This window comes from Mesoplodon densirostris, chromosome 7 (genome assembly GCF_025265405.1).
Source record: "Mesoplodon densirostris isolate mMesDen1 chromosome 7, mMesDen1 primary haplotype, whole genome shotgun sequence".
Taxonomy (NCBI): Eukaryota; Metazoa; Chordata; class Mammalia; order Artiodactyla; family Ziphiidae; genus Mesoplodon; species Mesoplodon densirostris.
The window spans coordinates 2,593,479-2,620,699 of NC_082667.1; the positions used below are offsets into that span (position 1 = coordinate 2,593,479).

At 51.5% G+C, this 27,221-nt stretch overlaps 1 protein-coding gene across 3 annotated transcripts in view; it reads left to right on the forward strand.

Annotated features, from left to right (window-relative positions):
- Positions 1–27,221, forward strand: part of KCNQ1 (potassium voltage-gated channel subfamily Q member 1) — a 348,523-nt gene that overhangs the window by 162,780 nt on the left and 158,522 nt on the right. For all 3 annotated transcript variants that reach the window (XM_060104250.1, XM_060104251.1, XM_060104252.1), the window contains one exon: positions 400–520. In XM_060104250.1, coding sequence (XP_059960233.1) covers positions 400–520 — 121 coding nt within the window. The remainder of the gene's footprint in view (positions 1–399; positions 521–27,221) is intronic.

Genomic DNA, 27,221 nt, shown 5'->3' on the forward strand with positions numbered 1-27,221 from the left:
TGTGCTTGTCAGCTATGTTCTATTCTTGACCTGAACGTCTGCTGTGAACCTGGGGAGAGGCCCAGACACCTGAGCTCAGCCCAGGCACAGTCCCCACTCTGAGGAGGTGTCATCGGCTCTCAATTGCTCCTTGACCATTGTGGCCTCAGGCACATGGGGGCCATTGTGACCCCCCTGCCAGTCCTCTGTGCTGAGGCTTCATACACCATCTCCACTCCTCACCCAGCCCTGCGAGTAGATATCTTACCCGTTTGTGGGAAGGCTCCAGGGGCACAGGTCCGCCCCACAGGCAGGGTAACAGCTTGGGGTGAACATCTCAGCTCTGAGCAACCCTGGGCCCCCTCTGCCATCAAGCCTTCCATGGAAGCCTGATGTGCTGTCCCGCATCTTTCCCCACAGTGAAAAAGAGCCCCACACTGCTGGAAGTGAGCACGGCCCATTTCATGAGAACCAACAGCTTTGCCGAGGACCTGGACCTGGAAGGGGAGACTCTGCTGGCGCCCATCACCCACGTGTCGCAGTGAGTGTCCGCTCACCCAGGGGTGATGAGCTAGAAGGGCGTGGGGCTCAGCGCTGGACCAGGGCTCAGGTCTATTCACCCAGTGCCCACCACTCGCTGCCTGCCCTCAGCAACCTGGGGCCACCGACCACCAGGGGCTGGCCTCAGTGCCCGGGCACCAGGCAGGGAGGAGAGCAAGGGCATTTCCCGCCGAGTCTGGGAACATGATCCTCTTGTTTTGACTTATGGAAAACCAGACTGATCATTTTCCACTTGTTTTCGTGCTTTGAGCGTCTGAGAAGATTGTTTTTCTCTCCCCTAGCCCCCTCCCCTGCCCCCCAAAAAAGAGACGACTTTGTTTTTCGCATTTCCCTGGTGGAACCCTGGCCAAAGCCACGGGGCAGATGCCGACTGCTGTCTGCCAGTTGCCGCTGCTGTCCTCAGGGGCTCCTTCAGGTGGAGGAAATGGCTGATTTTCCACGCCTTCCAGTTGGCCTGCCCCTGAGGCACAGCTGGCCTGGGACGCATGCCCGTCCTCCCCCACCGTCGCGGTATCGCCAGGCCAATCCCTGGGGCCCGGCCGTGGTGTGATTCCCCTCCGACGTGACTCAGTGCTCCCGGCTAGGGCACCCAGCGGTGACAGCCTGTGGCGGGGTCAGTGGGACACTCAGGCCCATGCTGGCCACTGCCCCGCTGGGGATTCCCCTAGAGAAGTCTTTGTGTGTTGGGATGTGTGAGCGGCGCTCAGCCCTTCTGCGAGTCACTTGCTGGCCTTCCTTCCTTCTCTCTGCGGGGTCACTGAAGCGTGTTTCGGCTCTCCGGACTCTCTAAGGGTCTCGAGGTTGTCCTGAACTGTGTGCATCTCTCTGGAAGTGAGGCCCCAGGCTGGCTGCCTTTGCTGCCAGCCAGGTGTGGCCTTTGCCTTGCAGATGACTGAGGAATCGGGACCCGAACTGCAGGGCCTCCTGGCTGCTCTGTAACCAGAGGACTGACAGAGTCGGGGAGCCAGAGTGAAAGGAGGGTAGGACTGTCTCAAGGTGGTACCATGATCAGACAGGATGGCCTACCATCCTTCCAGGCCCCCAGGCTCACAGGGAGGTTGACAGCGCCCGATCGATAGCAGGGTGTGCACAGAAAGCATTCTCAGGCCCACTGGGAGCCACCCAGGTCACTGTGAAGCAGGGTTCTTCATCCTCGTGGACTCGGCACCGGAGCAAGCTGCCAGGCCACCCCTGGGAATGTGGCTCTGACCTCTGGGCCCATCCTGGAGATGACCTGATAGGCTCACTTGATAAATGGGCAAGGGCAGAGGCGTGAGCAGTGGCGGGTGCCAGGTGGGATGGGCAAGTGCCGGTCAGCGTCCCAAGGCAGAATGCCAGCTTACCACTCTGGCTGAGGCCTGTACCGAACCTGGGGCACAAAGGACCCCAAAGTGGTAAAAGTTGCAGTTTTGTGGCTGGTGTCTGCAACACAGGTGGCAGTGCCTGCTCAGAGTGAGGACGGCCAAGAGCCTGCTGGGAACCATGACCCTCCCGTGGGTGGATACTACCCAGGCCTCACCATGCCGCTCAGCCTGCCCCTTCCTGTCCTCCTGGCCGCTCTCTTCCTGTCAGAGCTCACTCTTCTTTGTTCTCTCAGCTGTGGCCTGGCCCCCAGAATGCACACGCAAGGAGTTGCCCCCCGGGTGGACAGGGCTATCACCCACCATCCATCCAGCAGGGCAGTCAGTCTTCACCAGCTCCCCGGGCCCTGCCAGGCCCCTGCAGAGAGGCCCAGGGTGAGGGTGGTGAGACTGGGGACCGAGGTGGCCCAAAGCCAAGCTCACAGCTGCCTTGCACAGTCCCCCCTTTTGAAGCGAGGTCCTTGTGTGTTGGCATCTGCGTGCACCAAGTTTCCCAAGGCTAGAGGCCGCCCACCTGCCCAGGGAGCCCCAGGAGGGAACTCAAGCCAGTGTAGCTGCATCGTCGGAGGAGCCTGGCTATTTCTTGTCTTCCCTCCTCCAAGACAGAGGCCCCAAGCTCTCTGCTTGCTGTGGGCCTGGGGCATCACCAACCAGAGAGCCTGTGGCGGGCCTTCTGGGTCCACCAGTCCCATGGCGTGGCCCGCTGGTTGTAGCAGGAATGGACCCTCCAGCGCCGGTTGGACCTAGGCAGTCCTCACCCAGTAGAGTCCTCGCCCCAGAACCTGTGAAGGCCTTTCCCAGTACAGACCCTGGAGATGAGACAGCTGGGAAGGTGGGAAGGAGCCTGGGTGTGGTGCTAGGATGAGGGGTCTACAGTGAAGGCTGGGAGTGAAAAGACTGAGGCTGTAGTCGAAAGGCCACCTCCAGGCACTGTGGGCTGGTCAAGGCAGAGTCGAGGTTGAGACGGCAAGGGATCTGCATGCCCACGTCCTCCGGAGTCAGAGTTCTGCTCAGGGGAGCCCAGGTGGGGAAGGGGGGATGCAGGCGCAGTGAAGGAGATGGTGGGGCCTCAGACCTAGGCGCCCCCAGGGCTACAGGCTGGGTAGAGGCCCCACCCCACCATGGCTGGGGAAGGAGGTGGCACCGACGGGCACCATGTTTACTTAGGGCTGTGACTGCCGTTAGGGCAAGGCGGGGAGGAGGATGGCCAGGCCTCGGTGCCCATGCTGGGGCCACATTCCTTTGCTCCCGCACGGCCCGCCTGGTGATTGATGCCCCTAATTAAACTCGGCTCCAGCCGCTCGGGGACCCGTCTCAGCTCCTGCGGGCAGCTCAGCCCCACGGACTCCATGCGGGGAAGAGAGGGGCGCACGCCCTGGTGTGTGTAAGGGATGGGGGGTGTGCGCGGGGGTCTCACAGCGGGCAGAGTGGGTGGGAGGCAGTTACTGAAAAACAGATCCATTTTTCTTCAGCATTTTACTGATGTTAAATGTATTACCATGTTGGGCCAGTTCCAGGATTCAAATTAAAAGCATAAATAAAGACACATTTTGTTTCCATCTCAAGCTCTCCCCGCCCGCCGGGCCCCAGGGAGGTGAGGTCACTGCAGCCTTGATTACGGGAAGGTCCCTGGGGCTGGGCGAAGCTCCTCTTTCCGGGGCCTGTTGGCCATCGGTGGAGCGAGGGGTCAGGGGACTGGGGGTCAGCAAGCCAGCCTGGTGCAACCGAGGGGGCTGCCAGCGAGCAGGGCCCAGGGTGCAGTGGGCTGGGGAGACACAGTAGCTTTGGGCACTCCAGCCCCACAGGCAAGCCCCTGGGCAGCTCCAGGGCCCTCACACGGATCTGGGTGGCCGGGCCAGTCTCACCCACACCTTTCAGGAAGATAGTCTTCCAGGTCCTGCAGGGCCAGAAGGCAGCTCGTCTGCATTTGAGCACCGCCCCACCCCCCCCACTCGCCGCAGTCTTGCCACAGGGCTTCCAAGGAGCAAGTGTGAGGCAGGAGACAAGGCATCTGGGAGCGTGGGGCGCAGCGGAGCCCGCACCCCAGGAGGAGCTGGGGTGAGCTCCTAGGCTTCTGCCCACTGAGGGGAGGGCCACCCCTGTGTGCATCCCTGTGCCTTGCACATGGTGTCCCATCTGGAACAGCCTTGGCACTCCTCTGCAGCCATGAGATTCCTACTCATCTTTCCAAGGTCCTCTCAAGTCATCTTCCTCCCAAGGAGGCCCAGGACGTCCACAGGCCAGGCAGCCGCGTCCTCCTCCAGCCCCTGAGGCCCTCTGTACCAGCTCCCTGAGCCCTAGTATGGGGCCTGGGACTCTTTTATGGGTACCTGTCTCCCAAGATTCTCAGATCCTGGGGAGCAAGCGATGTGCGGCTCCCCTGGGCCTCTCCCTATCTGGCACCCCCTCAAGCCCCAGGCTGGAGGGAGCTCCAGGACTATGGCTCCCACCCCAAGGCAGACAGGGGCCCCCAGCCAGCACCTCCTGAGGAGGAGATGAAGCAGGGCTGTGGGCGCCTCAGCATGGGTGCTGGCATGTAGGGCCAGGGGCAGCTGGGTCAGAACTGGCCTCAGCATCAGGACCTGTGGCTCTGAGCTCCAGGGCTGTGTGTGGGCGTGGCCTCTCAGCAGCCTTGGGAGGCTGCGGCCATTCCTATGGAGTCCTCCCCACAGCTGCCGTCAGCCAGCACTGGCCTGGCATCCACATCTGCCCCACTGGTTGCATGTTGCATGTGGACACCCAAGACAGTTGGTTCAAGTGGCCAGACCCTCTGTGAGCACAGCAGCCTGTGGTTTCCCTGAAGGGTCCCTCTAGGAGAGTTGGTCCCTGGCCCCCCCACCTCTTTCGTCATGGCATCTCGGTTGGGCAAGATTCAGCCCTTTTCAACTAGCCACCACTCTTGTCCTGCTCTGCAGGGGGAAGATTTCGGTTAGCACCCTGTACACCAGGACAGGCACAGGGAAGGCCGGGGGCCTTCTAGGAAAGGCAGGCACAGGGAAGGCGAGGCCAAGGCTGGGGCGCTACAGGTCACCCACCAGGTGACCGTGAGCAAGCACGCTCACACACACGCACACACACCCAGCGAGCATATACTTGCAGGCCTCCTGCGACATGACAGCCTGGAGATCCTTGAGCAAAACCAGCCCTGTGTGCGTTAATTAGAATTTCCATGTCTTCAACTTTCTCCTGGACCCTGCAGAATCTCACGCCAAAACGTTCAAGTTTCTCTTTTCCAGCAAGGCCGCTGTGGCCTGGCTTTCATCCACATCACTGCTAATGTCTCCTGAAATCTGCATTTGTCAGCGAGGCCAGGGCCAGCCCCATGCCTTCTGGAAACGGGGGCAAATGTCACAAGGCTTGGTCCTGCACTCAGCTCCATGGACCAGGGGTACTAGCTCTATTGATGGGACTAGGTTTGCTTGGGACATTTCAGAGACACCCAGGGCCCACTGCAGCCCACACCCATGGACCCTGGAGGCACCAGGCACTGCACCTCTGCGAACACCCAAGCCCCTCGCTCTGTTTCTCACCCTGCAAACTTTGGTGGGAAAGGACGGAGAGGCCTTTCTGGGGCCAGTGTCCAGGGGGATAAAGGAGGGGGCTTGCCAGGAACAGATGAGGCTAGTTTGTCTTTCCAGACCAGTGTCCTGTCTTCTTCGGAGCTCCAGACCACCTCTGTCTGCACAAGGTGCCAAGGAAGCCCCGTGGGAGCCCGCCCGGGAGGGCTGTGCGAAGCTACATGAGTCACAGGCTCCCCGTCAGAGCCTCACAGCTCCGGCCAGGCGCAAACCCGTCTCTGAAATGCACGGGGGGATTAAATGTTCTCCTAATTAAATTAAAAGCGAGGCGGAGTGGCTCAGTGGGAAAGAGACGGGACTGGGAATCGGATGCCCTCAATCTGTCTCCCAGCCTGCACCAGCCCAGCTGCGGGCTGGCCCCCGGAGGCCCCCTAACCTCTGGGAGCCTCACTTCCTCCATCTGAGCATGTGAGGAGGATGCAGCCAGTCTCCTGGGGCTGCTGCTCTGGGGAGTGGGCCCGCTGTCTGGGTGGGAGGCCCAGAGGAAAGCGGGGAGGCTCCTTGCTTCCTCAGAAGCCATCCATAACCCCCGGCCCAGGCGCTCTCAGGCCCCGCTCAGCAGTCTCCGTGGTGCAGGTCCTCAGCAAGGCTAGCGTGGACAGGGTTAGGGTATCACTGGAGGAGAGAACGTCCACACCCTAGGAGTGGCTGGGGAAAATGACTGCACAGATCGCACTGGTGTTGATGTGGAGACATTTCCCACCGTCGGGGAATCCCACGCAGCTCCCTCTTGGGCTCTGCTTGAACCCAGAAGGGGAGACTGAGTCCCAAGGCAGCCTGATCAGGAAGCCTGAGCTGTGTGTCCCCTGAGCCAGGGGTGGAGGGTGCTTGGGGGCAGCCCCAGCCCCTCTGCAGGCCTGGGTTGTCCATCTCTCAAGTTTAGAAAGGATTGGCCTTGTATATAGGACATGGTTTTCGACTTTTTAGTTGAAGGATGAAGTACACACAGATGAGTACACAGATCTCAAGTGTACTGCTTTATGCGTTTTCACCCCCAGGACTCACGTAACCAGCCCCGAGCTGAGGCAGCAGAACCTCCAGGAACCCCCTAGGCTCCCTTTTCCTGTCACTGATGCCCACGGGTAACCAGTGTCCTGGCTTCTAGCAACAGGACTCAGCTTTGTTCGTTCTTGAACTTTCTATCGAGAGACTCACGCAGTGCACGCGCCCGTTTGTCCGAGTCCCTGGGAGCCCCGCCGTCTGGCTGAAGAGAGCAGCGCCTCCCTCTTTCCTTGCCGGCTGGCACCCCGCTGTGTGAATGGCCTACACTTTATCCATTCTCCTTGGATGGCCACGTGGACAATTTCCAAGGCAGGGTTGTTACCATTATTGCTAAGAATATTCTGTCTAGTCTCTGATGAACATACGGGCTGCTTTGTGGTGAGTATGTGCCTAGGCGTGGAGTTGCCAGGTCACTGGATGAGCTTGCTGACTTTTAGTAAACAGACTAACAGCTTCCCAAAGCAGGCATACCATCTCCACTCCCACCAGTGGCATCGGGGCATTCTGGCTGCTCTATATCCTAACACTTGGCATTCTCCATCATTTCCTTTTCAGCCATACTGGTGTCTGGTGGCATCAAATTGTGATTTTAATTTGCAGTAAGCCAATGGCTAATACAGTTGAGCCCCTTTCTACGTGATTATTATTTAGTTGGATACTGTCCTTTGTAAAATGCCCACGTTGGCTGCCCATTTTCTATTGGGTTATCTTTTCTTTTGATTTGTAGGAGTTCTATCTTTACCCTGGACATGAGTCATTGGTCAGATTATTTGGGATATATATATATATATATACACAACACCTCTCCCTCTGCAGGTTGCCCTTTTCCTCTCTTAAGGTGTCTTTTGATGAACAGAAGGTCTTAATTTTAAGGTGATCCAGTTAATCAAACATTTCCTTTCTGGAGAGTGCTATTTGTGTCCTACTTAAGAAACTTTGACTACTCCAAGGTCATAAAGATATTGTTTTTTTCTAAAGCTTTAATAGTTCACCTTTCACATGGAGATCTACAGTCCGCCTGGAATCAATTTTTGCATGCAGTGCGAGGCTGAGGTCCGGGTACAGTTTTCCCCCATTTGGATATCCAGCTTGACTCAGCACCCTTTACTGAAAAGACCATCCTTTCTCCACTGCCCTACCTACCGTATCAGCATCATTATAAACCAGCTCACTGTCTACATGTGGCTCTGTCTGCAGACCCTATTCGCTTCCATGAGTCAGATTCCAGTTTTTCTTTTTTGCCAGGGCCATGTTTCATCATCACTATAGTTTGATACCAGCCCTGGACAGCTGATCATGCAGGCTCCAGCCAGTTCTCCTGCCTTGCTTGGCTGTCTTTGTGTGGCACCTGCCTCTCCATGCATGTGCCAGTTTCCACAGAAAACTTCTAATAGGTGCGGCGGCTCTCTAGATGAATATGGAGAGAATAAACATCTTGACTGTGTTGAGTCTTTGGAACTGTGGTCTTGACGTGTCCCTCATTTATTGAGGTCTTCTTTCATTTCTCCTACCACGTCCTGTAGTTTTCAATGCAGTGATCATGCACCCCTTGTCTGAGATTTATTCCTTGTTAGCTGGTGTTGGTTATGGGTTCACCAAGCCTGGGAACATTGCCTACCAGGGGACTCTGGCCAGCCTGGCTCATTTTATCCTGCCCATGGGGTGCCAGGGAAGTCACCTCACCTCTCTGAGCCTCAGTGTCCTCTTGTAGACATGAGGGATGTGTCTCATGGTGCTGGTGTTAGCTTTTGAGGAGATGGGGTCAGGCATCCAGCTGTGTACCTGATTCAGGAAAGTGCCTGCTAAACAGCAGATAGTGTAAAATGTCACCTTATGATGAGAGGCCTCATGGGGACATCCCTTACTTGGCCTGAAAGCTTCTGAAACCACCAGGTCACAAGCTTCCGTGGGACACAGATGAGGTCACAGTGCGCCACCGTTAGGTGTCGTCCTTATTTAACAAGATATACCTGGAGGCCCAAAAGCCCCAGGCCCCAGGATGGGCTAGCGACAGAGAAAAGATGCAGATCCACAACCACAGCCTCTCGTCCCTGGGAGAGGGGCTCACGAGCTGTTCTGGCCCCTGTGGAGGTGCAGGGAGAAACCTGACGCCCACTGTTCTCCTCTTGGGGGAAATGCAGAGGACCATGGTCACAGGTGCCCCGACGTGCCTCTGCCCTCTATTCTCATCACAGTTGGGCTCACCTGCCAAGGATGGCACCCATCTTCAAGCAGAGTGAGGACCAGGGCAGGCCACAAACCCTGCCTTCCCCTGGTGCTGTGCTTGGCACGGAAGGGAAGCGCACGGTATCTCTAGGGTTCTGAGCGACTCGCAGGCTGCACAGCCCGAATGTGGCAGCAGCGTTCATAGACCTGGTGGCTTTCAGGTGCTTAGGAGAGGGTGAGCCTCTGGCAGAATCGACGGAGCCCCTGCCGTGTGTACGTCTCGTGTCAGGGGTGGGAGGGGCGCTGCTGCGGGCCGAATCCTCAGTAGGGCCCTGCGAGCGCTTAGTCAGTCAGTCCCCCGATTCACAGGACTGGGTCTTGCCGGCGTCACCCGTGAGGTAGCGGCAGAGCCAGGGCTTGTTCCCAGACACACTATCTTTAGGGGAGCCCCAGTCTGTGATGGGGAAGCTGGACTGGCACCCTGAGGGCTGGTAAGCAGAGGGTGGGGAGGTAACTAGCCAGCAGAGGCAAAGAGGCCTGGCCTCTGGTTTGGGTCTGTGCCCCCGAAGTGTTTCTATGGCCCTCCGGGCAGGAGAGAACAGTCCGTGCAGAGACAGTCTGTACGCTGGTTGGGTGACTCTGTGACCATCTTCTCCAGTGAGAATTCTTCGCATTCAGGCTCTTCGCACACCACGGACCTGGCACCGCCGTGTGAGGAGGGCGAGGGGTGTGCAGGCCTGCACACTACTCCAGGGCAGCGCTGACCTGGCCCCCCAGGGTACAGTGGCAGACCCAGTTCTGTGGCTTCTCGTGCTGCCCCAGAGCGCCCCCTCTAGCGTTCATTCTTTAAGATTTCCCAGCCCTCTTGGGACAATGCAGGTGTCCTAGGCAGGGGCCACACCTTAGATGCACATCCTTAGCAATGACTGGCTAGCCGTCTGAGGTCTGGCTAGAAGTCTGTCAGGTTTGGTTGGCCCGTGGGAATGCCGGGTGCCATCTTAGAGTCCTCGTGGAGGGAAGAGGAAGAGAAAGAAAAGATGGAGGCAGAGGGAGCTAGGAGGCCAGGTCTAGCCTCAGAGTCTGGCATCCCTGGTGTCCACGTCATCCTCACACCTCCAGCTATGACCCTAGTGTTGCTCTGATCTTCTCAATAAGTAACCTCTTGACCTGGCAGTGGCCCCAGAGGCTCACACTCAAGATGGCACCGGGAGTGCCTGGAGAAGAGTAGGTGTACCCCAGGGGTTCACACACGAGTTCGCCCATTTCAGTTGGCACAAGAGCAGCTTAGGAGGGGATACATAAAGCTCTGAGAAAGGAATTTTTTTTTAGGGGAAATTCAAGGAATTTTCAAAGGTAATTTTGACTCTACCTGATTTGTCTTCCAAGACCTTGGAACTGAGCCATCACAGATCAGACTACACTGCACCCAAAGGAGAATCCTTGCTGTTCCCTATGGTGCCTTGCTGGGGAAACTGAGGCAGAGAGCAGGGTGACTTCATAAAGCAATAGAAGATATTTGGGAAATGGGGGGGCGGGTAGGTAAGGCTATTCAGAGCACAGAGCTACACACACACACGCGCGCGCGCGCACACACACACACTATATATATATATATATATTCAGCATCCTTCCCCGCAGCCTCACTTGTGGTTATGGGCCTAAGACTGCTGCCCTCAGAGAGCCAGGCCCCTGAAGAGGAGGTGGGCGGCACCAGGCAGCCAGCCGCTGGTCCTCTGCTTAACTCCTCAGTTAGCTGATCTCTGTATCTGGGGTATAAAGTTCAGGGTAAGGTCACATTGGGACCTTTAGCTTAAAGTCCTTGAGCACATTCTGGGCGAGTCCTGCTGGCCCCGCTCGGTCTGCACTGGGGCCCGGTGTCTCCCACTCCCTGGCCGGGACTGGGCAGCTGTCCTCAGGCCCAAGGGGACCTTTCTTTTCCTACTTAATCTCCTCTCGTGGGCCTTTTGTAGGTGGGCTTGTTTTTCAATGTTTTCGTTAGGTTCATATCCAGATTTGTTAAATTAAATTGAATCTCTTCCAGTTTGAAACACTTGAGCTTTTTTTCTGCTGTTCTTTTTGAACTGCCGCATGAACCCCCCAGCTGGGTGTGTGGGCTCCAGGTGGGAGCTCATGGGGGCCTGGCTGCAAGGCCAGGGTCATAAGATGGGGCAGCCTTGGGTGGAGCAATGCTCAGGAAAACTGGCTCCCAGCCTGACTGAGCTCGGGCCGGTGTGTGTGCAGCGGCAGAGGGTGGGACCATCCCCAGGGGCTCCAAGGGCCTCACTTGAGATGCTCTCCCAGTGATACTCCAGTCTGCGGCTGTGCCTGAAAGCTCTGTGCTCATGGGCCGCCCCCCACCTGCCTGTCTCATGCACTGGGAAATGGACTCTTCAGACCACATGGTCTGGGTTCAGGGGGGGGAGAGTATCCCTTTAGATGCCAGGAGATGGAAAGACTGGGAAACGGGAGCCCTGAGACCAAAGACGAGAGGACCTTGCTCAGCTGCTGGCAGAGCCAGGGCTAGGCCCTCAGCTCTGAACTCTGGACCCTGTGCTCTTCTGCTGTCCCAGAGGGGCCTGTCTGCTCTAGTGGGGCCTGTGCTCCACCTCACGCCAGGCCCAGCCAGTCCCCTTCATCACCTGGGCCAAGTGACCCCAGTCCCGGGGGTGGCTGGGGCACCTCCCCGAGCACCGGGCCGCAGTCACCCGAGCGCTGGGGGGCAGCGCATATGGCCGTCAGCTTGGCCATGCCCTGCTCTTTAGCTTGCTCCCCCAACATGCAGGGGACGGGAGACAGCGCCCCCCAATTCTGCGGCAGCTCATGCCCGCAGGGAGAGGCTGGTGGAGCTGAGGCACTACAGAAACACTGAGACGTGGGGTCAGAAAGGACAGGGAAGCTGGTCTCGGGCCACCTCAGAGTACTTATCCAGGAGACCCAGGTGGGCAAGACCAAAACAAGGGTGCCACCTTTCCCAGCCCAGGCAGGAGGATCAGAGTAGCCCTGAGCAAGGCCAGAAGGCTGCCTTGTGACTAAAGGCCCAGGCTGCAGAGCTGCAGCCTTCTCCCCGGGCAGAAAGGCAGGCCACGAGGAGCCTGGGGCTTATGAAAACAGCTCCATGAGCAAACAAAGGGCACTGTCTGAGGAGAGCAGAGCCTGGCCTTTGTTTAGCAGTGGACACTGTGCCGGGGCACCAGGCCCTGGCAGACGCATTCTACCTTGGCGCCAGGCCTCCCTCTGCGCTGAGCCCCTAAAATGCCATAAAAGCTTCTGCTCATCACTGTCCTCGCTGGCCCTGGTGACCTGCAGAAATATCACTCTCTCCGCCTGTTGCCACCTGGCCACACAGGTGCAAGGTCCCAATGACTCAGGCCAAAGAGAAGCTGAGCGTGACCGGCCGGCCCACCACGCGAGGCTGATCACGGACTTGTCTCATTTACTGGGGCTGGTGTTGGGCTCTGCCTGTAAATGTTTAACTCCTAAGGATGCTGACCTCAGGGCTTGGGAGGCTCAGACCGGCTGGGGGAGAGGGGTTCCTTCTTGCTGGTATGCACGCAGGGACCCCGTGGTGGGAAAGGGCGGCATCAGCCTTTGCAGCAGGCCCACCGGCTCCGCAGCCAGCAGAGCAAAGGCTGGGTAGGAAGAGGGCCAGCCCCACAGCGTGCTGAAGGGAGCAGCAGCGCTGTCCTCCCCTGTGTAGGTGAGCGTGGGCCCCGAGGGCCCCTCCGTGGTTTCCCACCGCTTCAGGCCCAGGGTGCGGGCGCCTCATTTGGAACTGCTGGTTGCCCCACAAGGGCCCGGCCTAGGTCTCCCCGCTGGCGGGGAGGAAGCTGTGGAGGCTGCTTTGCTGGGGCCACCCAGTGTGGGCTCAGGAAGGGAAGGAATGCGACCGAGGCCGGGTGTGGCTGAGGAGAGTGCAGCCAGCTGTGGGTTTTTCTTGGGGCCGAGATAGACGTGAGCAGAGATGGAGGCCCCTCTCTCTCAGTCCCCACCACACACACTAGGACCTTTCTTCAGCGTGTGGCTGTGGAGCTGGAGGCCAAGGACACCCTCTGGAAATCTGAATTCCATTCGCTCTTGGCAAAGAGCAGCTTCCTGCTTGGGGAAGGTGTGCGCGTGTGTGCGCGCGCGTGTGCACACATGGCCATGGGGGCTGGCGGAGGGAGAGGCACGTGGGTGGAGCAATGTTTGATGAGACGTGTAAGGTGACCCCAGTATTTCCCGGCACTGGATGGCACTTGCAGAGCTCGTCCAGGGGAGTTAAGACAAATACCTGGAGTGAATGAATCAGAAACGTGCGGGCTGCACTGCCTTTGAAACAGGCTCTGGCTTAAAACAGTCACGGCAAAACATGCCTTTGAATTTGAAAGCCAGAACTTTTTGCAAAATAATTCAAAAAGTTTGTTGAACCTTAAACCCTTCCTGACGATTCCTTCCTTCTGAAGTTAACTCGTTAAAGTTGCTCCAGTCCCAGCCTGGTGCCAGACCAGCTTCCTGGAAACCCTCGCCAACTGCTGGCCTTTGGAAAGGCTTGTCGCCCTAAGAGCTGTTTAAAAAAAAAAAACGCAGCTCGCTGGGCACCTTGGCTGCAGGGTCTGAAAAGTCCTTTGTGCTCTAGCTCCAGCTGCAGCTTTTCCAGGCCTCGCTTCTGGGGCTGACTGGAGCTGTCTCTCTTCGTTTCCTCTTACAGCGGCGGGCGCTGGGCCCGCTTCTTCCCGCCCAGCTTCTCTGCCAACGGTGTATCCAGGCCTCCCCACGCCCAGGTGGATGTCCAGGGCAGAGCCCTTGGAGAGGGTGGGTGTGGGCATGTCCCAAGAGGGTCGCCAGCCTCAACTTCCTCTCTGTTCCTTCTCCCCATGGGGAGAGATCAGGACCCCCTCCTAGGTCAACACTGTGTCACTTCCCCAGAAGACCCAGCACCCAACCAGTTCCCAAGCAGTGCCATTTCAGAAGGGAAGACAATCTGCTCCTCCCCGAAGCAGTCTCGGCAGTATAAAGCACAAATGTAAAATGGGGTCTAAGTTATAGTTTAACAGAGTTTAAAATGTGAATATGCATGGGAAAATATTTAAATTAACGCAGACATTAGGCAAATCCACAGAAAAACGTATTAAATGTTGTCACTGTTGCATTAATCAAAATCAGAGATTACCTGAAAATGGAAAAAACTTGATTTAGTGACACACAGCAGTCAGAACATGCCGTGCACGGTTCACTTCCTTAAAAATCACTCCTCTCAAAATTCTGTAATGACAAAACATATGTAACGTTTCATCTCCTAGGAGAGCCTTGCTGATCTGCAGATGGGTGGAGGGCACCCCTTCCCATCGAGGGGGGCGGGGGCGGGGGGCTCGCGGGGAGCCCGCCCAGGGCCTGCTCTCACTCCAGCTCTGCCTCTCTCTGTCAAAACCCTCTTTGTGCCGGAGCAGCCCCCGCCCCTTGGAGTGACATGAACCAGAGCCCACACTGCTGTGCCGCGGGAGCTGCCCCTCGGTGGCCACCCCAGCCCTGCAGCGCAGGGCTGCTCATTCACGGCCTGGCAGAACATCTGCATGAGCTGCAGTACACCGTTCTTTCCCTGTTAAAATGTTGTGCTTAAAAAATAATAATGATAAAGTAGTTTTATACGCACATGGTAAAACACATTCAGTGTACAAAGGGAATATGGCGAAAAATCAGGCTGTCCCCACCACAGCCCTGAATTCCTAAGTTTCCTTCCCCAAAGGTTACCACTTTTAACAGTTTCCTATTGTATTTTTTCAGAGTGTGTTATAGGGGCTAACATATATCTATAATATACCTCCTTTTTACACAAGTGGTAACATATATTTATCTGCAGTTTGCCTTTTTGACTTAATATATAGGTATGCCAGACTTTTTGAGCTGCCCAGACAAGACTGGTTCATCATAGGGCAGTACACGTCAGGGGCATTTTTATTTTGCAGTGATATGTGTGTACACACACAGGAACAGGTGACAGCTCAGTGCACTGTAGCTCAAGTGCTGCTTTCTTGTGGTTAGCTTCCAGGATCCTGGAGAGAACGTGGCCTCTGCTCTCAGTCTACTGGACTGGGCTTTCCCCAAAGGTGCTCATGGCGGCTCTAGTCTTTCTGGCATGGGTCCTGTTCCTGGTGAACACGAGGACCCAGCTGCCTGAAAAAGGCACGTAGGTGGTGGGGTGGGAGGCCTGTAAGAAGGCTAAAGAATATCATGCTGGCTGTTAATCAGAGATCCTTCCATCAAAGGATGCAGAGATGGGCTGCTCATTAAAGCCTGATTAAGGCCATGAGCATTTTCAAGGGCAACACTGACTTGACCGCAGCTGGCAGGAGGTGGCCAACAGTTACTTGCTTGATGGTCTGGGCAGGAAGCAACCCCAGGGCATCTGAAGAGAACGGAGCCCTGGCCAGTGTACTGTGCGGGGACCTGTCTCCACAGGCATCATGCTGTAAGGAAACCTTTCGGCTTTCCGTAAGCAAGCCCTCTCATTTCTTGGTAAGCACACGGTGGCCCCAGTGTGCACTGTTCAAAGGGAAGATGCCTGTGTGTTCTGGAGATGGATCTATATTAAGACATCTAGTGCTTCTCCTTTTTATTAACAGCTGCAGAGCATTTCACTGTGCCATAATGTATGGAACAAGTCCCCTATTGATGTATGTATAGGGCAGCTAAAGACAGCCATTAACCATTCAAATATTCACGAATGAACTGCCCGGTTATGAAATTAGTCGCTCTGAAACATCCCTCCCCACTGAACACTATTGTTTCTCCCCACCCATCTTATCCCTGGCTCTATCTCTGTTGACTGAGTCTCCTTCTAGGCTGTCTCTTATCAAATAAGGACAATGTAAAGTAAATCACTTATGAAGAAGAACTGTAAATCTTGTCAAGATAAGAGATTTCATGAAGTTAAGGGAAGTGAAATTGAAGCATCTCTAACAGAGATTAGGAGATTAGGCAGAGTTAAACCAGTTATCAACTGAAGAGAAAATCAAGGCTGATACCTAGATAAGCATTTCAAAAAAGAAATAATAAAAGCAGATGAAATAATAAAAGATTAAGGGTAGGCCCTTAGTGAAGCCATGAAGCCCCCTACCTTCTACAGATATGATCGTCTGTGTGAAAGTGCTGCCAAAGTCCATTATGAAATGAAAGATGCCCTACTGTGGTATCACAGCATGTTTTATAAACATGACACCAGAACCTCTCTCCATTCACTTTTTTTCTAAAATGAGTAGGTATCTACGATTATAATAACTTATATTTATATAGGATAATCTTGCTTTCAAAACTATTATTACTACTTCTCAAGGTAACTTCCCAATCAAGTCTATTTTTCATGAAATTTTGGTCTCCATTTTAAGTGCATTCACTTCAAGAGGCCCATTTTTTCCATTTCCAGCAAGGTTAAGATATTTGTACATGTTTTGATAGATACTACCAAATCATAAAGGCTGGTACCCATTTATGCTACTATGAAAATTGCACAAACATGCCCGTTTCCCCACACCTTCACCAACAAGTGAGTAGTCACAGTTTTTATCTTTATTAATTTGATTGAGGAAGAAATGGTATACTGGAGTGTTAATTTACATTTTTTTATAGTAAATGAGGATTTTATCTCTTCAAATAAGTAAACACATTTGTTTTTTCTTTTTTGTGAACCATTTCTCCATACCCTTAATTTTTTTAATACCTCTTCTTACTGATTTATAGGAACTCTGTCTTAGATGTTGAAAATATTTTATCCCAATTTTTCTTCAGTCTTTGAGCTTCTATAGTTTTCTGCTGGCAGAATTTTTAAATTTGAGTGTTTTGGGGGGTTTTGTTTTTGTTTTTTGTTTTGCATTTCTTATATTTTATTAAAAGTTGAGCTTGTTTCTGTGTTTCAGAAGCCAGTTGTATTTTCTTTTCATAAACTGTTCAAATTTTTGGTCCATTTTTTCCTGTTGGACTTCAGAATTTTTTAATTTTGACACAGTCGACTCTGGCAGTCTTTTGTGATTTGCGGTCCTTGTCTTAAATTTTGGAAAAATTTTGGAAAAAAACCTCATTCTGAGATTGTTTTAATAAATTCTCCCGTGTTTTCTTCTGTCATCTTTATTTTTCAGATTAAAAAATATTTTTAATTGAAGTATGGTTAATTTACATGTTGTATTAGTTTTAAGTGTAAAGCAAAGTGATTCAGTTATACACACACACATCTACAAGCATACACACACACACACACACACATACATACATATATATATATATATATATATATATATATATATATATATATATATATATATATATTCTTCTTCAGATTATTTTCCCTTATAGGTTATTACAAGATACTGAGTATAGTTCCCTGGGCTATACAGTAGGTCCTTGTTATTTACCTATTTTATAAATAGTAGTGTGTATATGTTAATCCCAAACTTCTAATTTACCTCTCCCCCACCCCACTATCCCCTTTGGTAACCGTAAGTTTGTGCTCTATGTCTGTGAGTCTATTTCTGTCTTGTAAATAAGTTCATTTGTATCATTTTTTTAGTTTCCACATATAAGTGATATGAATATGATTATCTGTCTGACTTACTTCACTTAATATGGTAATCTCTAGGTCCACCATCCATGTTGCTGCAAATGGCATTATTTCATTCTTTTTTATGGCTCAGTAATATTCCATTGTGTATGTATGTGTGTGTATACATATATATATATATATGTACACACATACATATACACACACCACATCTTTATCCATTCATCTGTTGACAGACATTTAGGTTGGTTCCATGTCTTGGCTATTGTAAATAGTGCTGCTATGAACATTGGGGTGCATGTACCTTTTTTTTTTTTTTTTTTTTGCGGTATGCGGGCCTCTCACTGTTGTGGCCTCTCCCGTTGCGGAGCACAGGCTCAGTGGCCATGGCTCATGGGCCCAGCCGCTCCGCAGCGTGTGGGATCCTCCCAGACCGGGGCATGAACCCATGCCCCCTGCATCGGCAGGCAGACTCTCAACCACTGCGCCACCAGGGAAGCCCGCATGTATCTTTTTGAATTAGCGTTTTTTCTGGATATATGCCCAGGAGTGGGATTGCAGGATCATATGGTTAACTCTATTTTTACTTTTATAAGTTACCTCCATACTGGTCTCCATAGCAGCTGCACCAATTTGACATTCCCACCAACAGTGTAGGAGGGTTCCTTTTCCTCCATACCCTCATTTATTATTTATAGACTTTTTAATGATGACCGCTCTGACTGGTGTGAGGCGATACCTCATTGTAGTTTTGACTGCATTTCTCTAATAATTAGTGATACTGAGCATCTTTTCATGTGCCTGCTGGCCATCTGTCTGTCTTCTTTGGAGAAATGTCTATCTAGTCTTCTGCCCGACTTTTGATTGGGTTGGGTTTTTTCTGATATTAAGCTGTATAAGTCGTTTGTGTATTTTGGAAATTAATCCCTTGTCGGTAGCATCATTTCCAAATATTTCCTCCCAGTCCATAGGTTGTCTTTTCATTTTGTTTATGATTTCCTTTGTTGTGCAAAAGCTTTTAAGTTTAATTAGATCCCATTTATTTTTGTTTTTATTTCCATTACTCTATGAGACAGATCCAAAATAATATTGCTGTTATTTATGTCAAAGAGTGTTCTGCCTATGTTTTCCTCTAGGAGTTTTATAGTATCCAGTCTTACATTTAGATGTTTAATCCACTTTGAGTTTATTTTTGTATATGGTGTTCAAGAATGTTCTAATTTCATTCTTTTACACACAGCTGTCCAGTTTTTCCAGCACCATTTATTGAAGAGACTGTCTTTTCTTCATTGTATATTCTTGCCTCCTCCGTTGTAGATTAAGTGACCATAAGTGCAGGGGTTTATTTCTGCGCCTTCTATCCTGTTCCACTGAGGTTTATTTCTGTGCCTTCTATCCTGTTCCATTGATCTATATGTCTGTTTCTGTGCCCATGCCATGCCGTTTTGATTACTGTAGCTTTGTAGTATAGTCTGAAGTCAGGGAGCGTGATTCCTCCAGCTCCGCTCTTCTTTCTCAAGATCATTTTGTCTTTTCAGGGTCTTTTGTGTTTCCATACAAATTTTAAAATTTTTTGTTCTAGTTCTGTGAAGAACGTCATTGGTAATGTGAAAGGGATTGCACTGAATCTGTAAATTGCCTTAGGTAGTACAGTCATTTTTAACACTATTGATTCTTCCAATCCAGGAACACAGTGTATCTTTCCATCTGTTTGGGTCATCTTCAATTTCTTTCAACAGCATCTTACAGTTTTTGGAGTAAAGGTCTTTTGTCTCCTTAGGTAGGTTTATCCCTAAGTATTTTATTCTTTTCGATGCGATGGTAAATGAGATTATTTCCTTAATTTCTCTTTCTGATATTTCGTTGTTAGTGTATAGAAATGCAACAGATTTCTGTACGTTAATTTTGTATCCAGCGACTTTACTGAATTCACTGATGAGCTCTAGTAGTTTTCTGGCAGCATCTTTAGGATTTTCTACATATAGCATCATGTCATTTGCAAACAGTGACAGTTCTACTTCTTTTACAATTTGGATTCCTTTTATTTCTTTTTCTTCTCTGATTGCTGTGGCGAGGAATTCCACAACTATGTTGAATAGAAGTGACGAGTGGGCATCCTTCATCTTTTTACATTTAAATAGTGCTCCCTCTAGATTTGGACATAAGGAGTCATTAAATTCAATTTATTTTCTATGTGTCTAACTAGTTATCCCAACGCTATTTATTTGAATACATCATCTTCTTTCCACTGACTTAAGTTGTTACCTTTATCATATTTCAAACTCTCATTTAATCTGTGCCCATTTCTAGATTGTCTTATGGATGGCTGATGGGCCTGGTGATAGGCCAGCCTCAGTTATTTGACTTTTGAACTTTATGATGTGCTTGTGAGTATAGCAGGTTTCTCCCATCTCTCTTACTCATAAGTGGAAGCTGCATTTCACACAGTACAGTCAACCAGGGAATCCATGGCATGGCCTCAGACCAAAACACTCTAGACACAGGATTAGCTCTTGAGTTGGACGGGAAGCCTGGAGTGTTTGGGACTGAGTCCTCGCCTTGGCAGCTAATGCTGTCAGGGAACAGGAGCACTTGTTTCTTCCAGGCTCACTCACACGGCAGAATCCAGACAAGGGATGCACCGGGGTCTCGCGTCTGACCCTGGGGGCCATTTCCTACTCATGTATGATCACAGTTTCGGGGCATCTTATGAAAACTGAATTCAGTAACTCAAGAAAGTAAATAAGCCTAATTCAGAAAGGAAAAGAATGGCAATAAGAAAAATCTGTAACATGTAGCCAGTCCCTCCCCTCCCCAGGCCAATCACCGGAAAGGAAAATAACTGACACGGTAAAGTGTTATAATTGGAGTGCTGTTATAACCAGTGCAGGTCAAAATGGTTTCACATCATGACTTGGACAGCAGTGACTCAGTTTCCTTATCTAATCTAGACCACCTGTACCAATGTGGCTTTTCCCAGCCTCATCCTTGTGAAACTAGCCCAGAGGAATGCTGCTCCTGTCCCCGGACCTCCTGCTTGGTGCTCTCCTTTACTGACTTATAAACAAAAAAGTAGTGGTTAAGAGCAGATTCTAGAGCTGTAGTGCAAGTTCAGATCCTAACTGCACCCCTCCTACCTGCTGGACCTTGAACGAGTCATTTAACCTCAGTTTCAGTTTCCCCATCTGTAAAATGGGGATAATAAGAAAGAGTGCCTTCCGCAGAGGGTTACTGGGAGGATTAAATGAATGACTAACGTGAAGTACACAGAATGGTGCTGACATATAGTAAGGTTATATAGTATTGGTTAAATGCATGTCCCTACCTCAAGATGAGTCATTCAGTTCATGTTTATCATGGTAGGTGCCTGACAACATCGATGGAGAGGGGAGTTTGAATGAGTAGAACCACCTTCAGAAAAAAGTGCAGTTGCACCCTCATTAGACTATTTAGGACAATGGGTAATCTTTAAAACCTGGTGCTTTTCTGGAACACAGAGGGACAGGCTGCACCAAAGAGCTCCAGACGCTTTTTCAGAATTGTACAGGACTTGCATTACATGCTCATTTTTTTTTTTTTTTTTTTACATAAGATGCTGGGGGTAGGAGTTTATTAATTAATTAATTTATTTTTGCTGTGTTGGGTCTTCGTTTCTGTGCAAGGGCTTTCTCTAGTTCTGGCAAGCGGGGACCACTCTTCATCGTGGTGCACGGGCCTCCCACTATCACAGCCTCTCCTGTTGCGGAGCACAGGCTCCAGACGCGCAGGCTCAGTAGTTGTGGCTCACGGGCCCAGTTGCTCCGCGGCATGTGGGATCCTCCCAGACCAGGGCTCGTACCCGTGTCCCCTGCATTAGCAGGCAGATTCTCAACCACTGTGCCACCAGGGAAGCCCAACATGCTCATTTTTTTTACACATAAATTTTAGAATCAGCTTGCCTGATTTAAAAAAAAAAAAAAATTGTGTGTGTGTGTGTGTGTCCCTCCATATTCTGCCAGTAGTTTCTATTGAAACTGCAATCAATTTAGATTAACTTAGAATTATCTTTCTTACAAATATTTTTGACTTTCTAGCCAAAAATAGGAGAGATTTATCCATGTGTTCAAATCAGTTGTAATGTCCCTCAGTATTTTTTAGCCCTCTGTTCATATAGATTTTCTGTATCTTAAAATTCATTACTGGGTATTTTTAGGAAGACGACTGGTTTTTTAAATTTGGCGGTCGTGATTTTTTCCATGAATTTTTCATTTTGAGATAATTGTAGATTCACATGCAGCTAGCTGTGAGAAATAATAGAGAGATCCCATGTAGCCTTCACCCAGTCTGCCCCAGTGGTAACATTTTGCAAACTGTAGGACCAGATCACTGCCAGGACACAGACACTGACACAGGGGAGCTTCTGTCACCCCAGGGTCCCTCATGTAGCCCCCTTTCATAGCCACACTCCCTTCTCTCCCATTTCACCTTGTCCTTAGCCCCTGGCAACCACTAATCAGTTCTGCATTGCTTTAATTTTGTCTTTACAAGAATGCTCTATAAATGGAACCGTACAGTATGGGACCTTTTGAAACTGGCTCTTTTCACTCAGCACAGTTCTCTGAAGATTCATCCAGGTTGCTGCATGTATCTTTGCATTCTTGGTGTGACCCTATTTACGCTGGTTATTTTTACAGCTGATGGACCCTGCTTACTAACAGCTTCCCTTTCTTGCGCTATTATCATAGATGAAATCAGTATGTGATCTTTTATTATGCCAGCCTTGTCAGATCAGTGGAGTTTTGGCTCCACAAAGAGACTGTGGAAGATTTCATTCAGGATGTGACTATTTTAAAATATATGCTCAAAGGAAAAAAAAAAAGCTCCTGTGAAAAAAAAATGTGTTTTGTTCTTAATGTTTTTTTCAACCACTTTATTGAGTCACGACTGACATACAAAATCTGTACATAATTAATGGATACAACGTGATGAATTTGGAGATAAGTATATACCTATGAGACCATCACCACAATCTAGGCCATAAACATACCCATCACCTCCAAAAGTTTCTTCACGCCCTCTTTATCATGTATATTATTATTTCCTAAGAACACTTAGCATCAGATCTACCCTCTGAGCAACTTCTGAAGCACACAATGCAGGGTTGTTGACTACAGGCACTGCCCTGGACAGTAGCTCTCTAGGACCCATTCACCCTGCAGAACTGAAACTTTGTGCCCTTTGACAAATTCCTCCAAGCTGCCTCCTGCCCCTGGCAACCACCATTCAACTCTGCTTCTCTGCGCTTGACTATTTTAGATTCTTCATATAAGTGATATCATACAGTATTTGTCCTTCTGTGTCTGGCTTATTTCACTGTCCTCCACATTCATCCGTGTTGTCACAAATGGCAGGATTTCCTTCTTGTGAAAGAATTCTTGTACAACAACTCGATTTCTGAATGCTAACAGGATTCAAGGGGGAAAAGTCCTTTTTACATCATTTATGTTTGATAGAGAGTGGGATAGAAGGAAGCAAGTTTCCTCCCTATGGGATAGATACAAGAGTTCAGGGGGCCCCCAAGGAGGGGCCTGGGAGCCCTGGGGCCATCCTGTGGGGCTGGGATGAGGGCATTCCTGTCTTGAATACTCCCCCGAGAGAGGGCCTCACTTTCTCCCAGTATCTTCTTGTCTCCTCACCAGCCCACCCAGCTCTGTCTCTCTTATCTCTGTCTCTCTCCCCAACTCTGTGACTCCTAGTGGTCTTGAAGCTCCCTGCTCACCCCCACGTACAGGACTGCTCTCAGGGCTGGGGTGAATGCAGACAAATAACGGGAATCTTTGCGAGAGCTCTGGGGGAGGGTGCTATAAGTTGACCTTCACGGCCTCAGGCTCCCTTGATGGGAAATGGGGTTTGTTAAAGCCCCCACCCAGTCTAGACTGGGCCAGCCCATACACGCACACACCCACACACACACCCACACCCCCCCACACACACACCCCTGAGCTAAGAAGGGCAAAGGGCAGCCCCAGTCTGAAACTCCCGTGGGTTCCCCCAGCGTGGATGTGTGTACGGTCTAGGCTCTAGGAGCTGAAGGGATCTGTAAGATCCAGTGCAGTGCCCTGCAGGCAGGTGGAGGAAAGGGTGCCCCCTTGCCCTGTGTGTCCATTCTTCCAGGCGGGAGGTGTGAGTGCACACACCAGGCACTGTGCAAGCCCCAGGGGACTAGGAGGATCTGGGCAGGGGCCACCCCTGCTCTCTCAGAGGTCCTGATCTCATCGGCAACACTCCCTGGGCACCGTGTTCCAAAGGAGCCCCGGCGCTACCATTTCGGTGAGGAGAAAGCTCGCTGGCCCTGCACACATCTTTGGACTAAAGAATATTCTCAAAATCATAATAGTACTCGCCCTTAGCCAGGCCCTGTGCTAAGTGCTTTATAAACACCATTTCACTAATCCTTACATCGCAGCAGCTTTTGACGTAAGAATATTATCACTCCTGTTTTATATACAATCAACCTGAGGCTTGAGAGGTTAAGTCGGGCCCAGGGTCACAAAGCTAGTATTGACCCTGAGCAGTGGCTCTGATGAAGTCACTGTCGCTCCTCAAATACTCCCTTGGTATCATTTTAAACAAGTCAAGCTCTCTCCTGACCCTCTCCCCTTCCCCAGGCTGGGACCGACTATGTCCCTCCTTCGGAGTGGCCAATTTCTAAGCCTCAGACTGGTCCACAGAGAACCCATCTCCCCTCTTGTTCTTAATGTATAACTGGGTGTTTGTCTGTGGTGAAGGGTTACGAGCAGTCTCTTTCGATCCCAAGGCCGGTGAAGGCAGAAGTAGGTCTTTTAGTTCAGCATTATCTTCAGTGTTTAATCCGCACAGAGCCCATCATGGCCGCGCTGTGAATGTGTGACGAATAAATAAGTGAATGAATAAGCAAGGGGGGACTGCACCAGGGCCTGTCAGGTGCAGGACCCTGGCTGTGGCCCATCCTCCTCACAAGGGCCTGCCCAGTCTGCAGCGGGTCTCGAAGCAGCAATGAGGCCTTAATGCTCTTTCTGGAGCTCCTTCACCCCTGCTCTTCCTCCAGGGCTCACGTCCCCACTCACACAGTCCGTGGCAGTTGGAGTCCAGAGTCTACCAAAGGTCTCTGATCAAAAAACCTGCCTCCCTGGAGCCCACTCCCTTCTGTTGCTGTTCTAGAAATACAGGGAAATCAAATGCAGTCACTCTGATGATCCTCCAGGGCCTTGTTATATGGGACTATTTCAGTTTTCGTAGATCAAGAGACCAAGGTTTGGGGATGGCAGATGTTCCCGGGTAGAAAGCAGTGGTACCTGGGGAGGAACTCAAGTCCGTGCATGCTGAGACCAGGCTGTGTTCACACGCCTTCCTTGCTTGGTTGGCCGCCCTAGTTATGCCCTCCCCCGAGAGGAAGTCTGCTCCCCCTTCCTAATGGCAAGTCTCCTGTTAGCCTGAGAACCAGGGGCCTTTAGATCTTGTTCCCGGGATAATTCTCACCAGCTCAGGAGGCATGGGGATGGGCCAGTGGTAGGAATGGGGCCAGCACCTGATTAAAGGCTCCAAATGAGGGCTCTCGCACTGGGTGATGGAGCTGGAGGTGAGGGACAGAGCGAAGGTCCTGGCCCTCTGCAGCCTGCTGGTCTGAGTGTGGACAGTGGTTTGCAAGACCAGTCATGTGGAGGCCAGGTTTTCTGTGCCAAGGGCTAGGCCCCTCTTCCTGTCACTACTGCCTACAAAGGCTGGACCTGGGGCTCTGGCTGATCAGGAAAAAGTAAGAATTGCATATGATTCCATCAAAGATGGTTTTCCTATTAAAACATGACTCGTGTTAAAACACAGGGCTTAGTTCAGAGTAAACATTTCGAACTGCTGAGGAGAAGCAGAGATTTATAACACAGAGCAAGACTTAAAGAAGTAAAAGCCCCTGTATAGTGACTGAGGCCGTGAATGCTGCCCTGAAATGCCAGCTCAGTTCAGACACAACTTGATCCAACCTGCTCCATCTCTGCTTCCAGGAGCACCCCCCCTTACTTCTCACCTCAGTACTCCCAGGTTGGGAGGTCTCGTGGTCCAGCCTGGGCCTTAGGCCCTCCTCACTCCCTCCTGGCTTGAGCTCCAGGGCAGCCGCCCTTGCTCTGTGCCCCCAAATCTTGGCCTCCACCAGCTTTGTGAGATTCCTCGCCCTGGCCGCCCACTCGCTGCTGCCTCTCTCTTCCAAATCGTAAACACAAAGGATGGCCAAAGGTACACTCTCCACGACATTTTTCCTAGTCAGACAAAACCTAATGACTGCCTTTTGTTTCCTTCCATTTAGAAGCATTTCCCTGGCAACCCTGTCTCTCCTTAGCCAACAGCAGCTAACTTCATCCTTCCCCTTTATCGAGATATTGTTTAGAGCAAATAACTCATTAACTGGTACAGCAACTTGGGAACCCTTTCACACCGGCTCTCAAGAGGACCTTTCCCCTGAGAACGGGGCACCCCACAGAGCTTAGGAAGAGAAGTGCCTTCGGGGGCTTTGGTAGGGCTCTGCCAGCAGACAGGCAGCTGTCTGTTAACGACTGTGCCTGGTACCTTCTCTATTGGATTAAGCAACTTAACAAAAGGGAAGCCGATGTGGCTGGAGTGACCTGCCACGTTCGTATTCCTGTGGCATCTCCTCCTAGGTGGCCCAGGTGTGTGTATGAAGGCCTGAGGCCTGCTGCCAGCACCGCATAAGCTCCAGGGGGCCGTGTGGGCTCAGTCCCCACTGATTCCTCAGCTCCCCAGCAGCATTCTCTTTCATTTGAAAATATACTCATTTGATAAACAGACTGTGTCCCAGAACTTTCTAAGTGACCTCCCTTCTCTTCCTCCTTTTCCACTGTTAGGGGTTGGAAAAGCAATAGACTTGCTTTCTCAGTGTCTCTGGAGTGACTTTCGGGGCAAGAAGAATGCCCCTTGTCTATGGCACCAGAGTTGAGGCTAAGCTTTCTTAGGAGAAGAACAGGCTCACTGGCCTGACTGGGAGCTGGTGGCCAACTGAGAACTTGCTTTGGCGGAGGGAGCTGGGAGGAGCCCCTCAGCTAGGCCTGCTCATGTAGAAGGAGTGAGGGAAGCTTCTGCCTCTCACTCTCGCTCACAGACTGCTCCAGCCACAGGCAGGGGCTAGGAATCTCCCTACCAGGGCAAGGGCCAGACCAGCCTCCTTCAGAGAGCAGCCCGAGACACAGGCGACGCTTTGCCAAGGTTTTGTCTCTGTCAGAAAGTAGGTCTGTGTTCCTAACCCACAGAGTACACTAGATGGATGCTGGTGTACTGTGTGTACAGCAGGTGACTGAATAAGAAGTGAAATGGCTTCCATCTTTAGAGCTCTGCGGCTTTGCATTTACAACTTCCTCCCATCCCTGCCTCACTCATATTTCCTGGATTTGACATGTGTGCCTCTGGGGACAACCTGTGAGAATTACAGATTGCCAGGGGCGGGGGCGGGGGTGGTGGTGCAGCGATGTCAGATTGGCACAGAGCGTCTAATGTTCAGACCTGAACAGACAGGGAAGGGGTTACCTGGAGAGGGTCCCCATCTGGACAGAATGTTCCCCTACGTGGGGCAGCCGGCACAGCTCACGAGAGCATGTCTTCGGTCCTCAGATCCCATAGTGTGCGTGCCATGGCATGTCACACCCATAACCATGTGTCTCACACTTCAGGGGCCCAGCCATGTCATGTAGAGGGCCACCCACATCACTGGTTCTGGACAGGTGTCGACGGGTCCCTTTTCACATGGAACTGCACCCTGAATGGGAAGCCCCACGTGCCTTCCACCTGATGGGCCACGCCAGAGGGCTGCTCACACCCCGGTGTGCGACCCTGGCCCCACTGCTCAGTGGCAGCGCCCACACAGATATCGAGCCTTGCAGCTGCGGGGTGAGCTGCTGTCATTCCGCGTGGGGTGGGAGGATGAGCCCACACGGGCAGTAGAGGCCACAGGCCGCCACAGCCCCTCGCTCAGGCACTGAAATTCCAGAGGTCCCATGCAGGCTTTGGGCCTTCGGGTCTGGGGCTTAT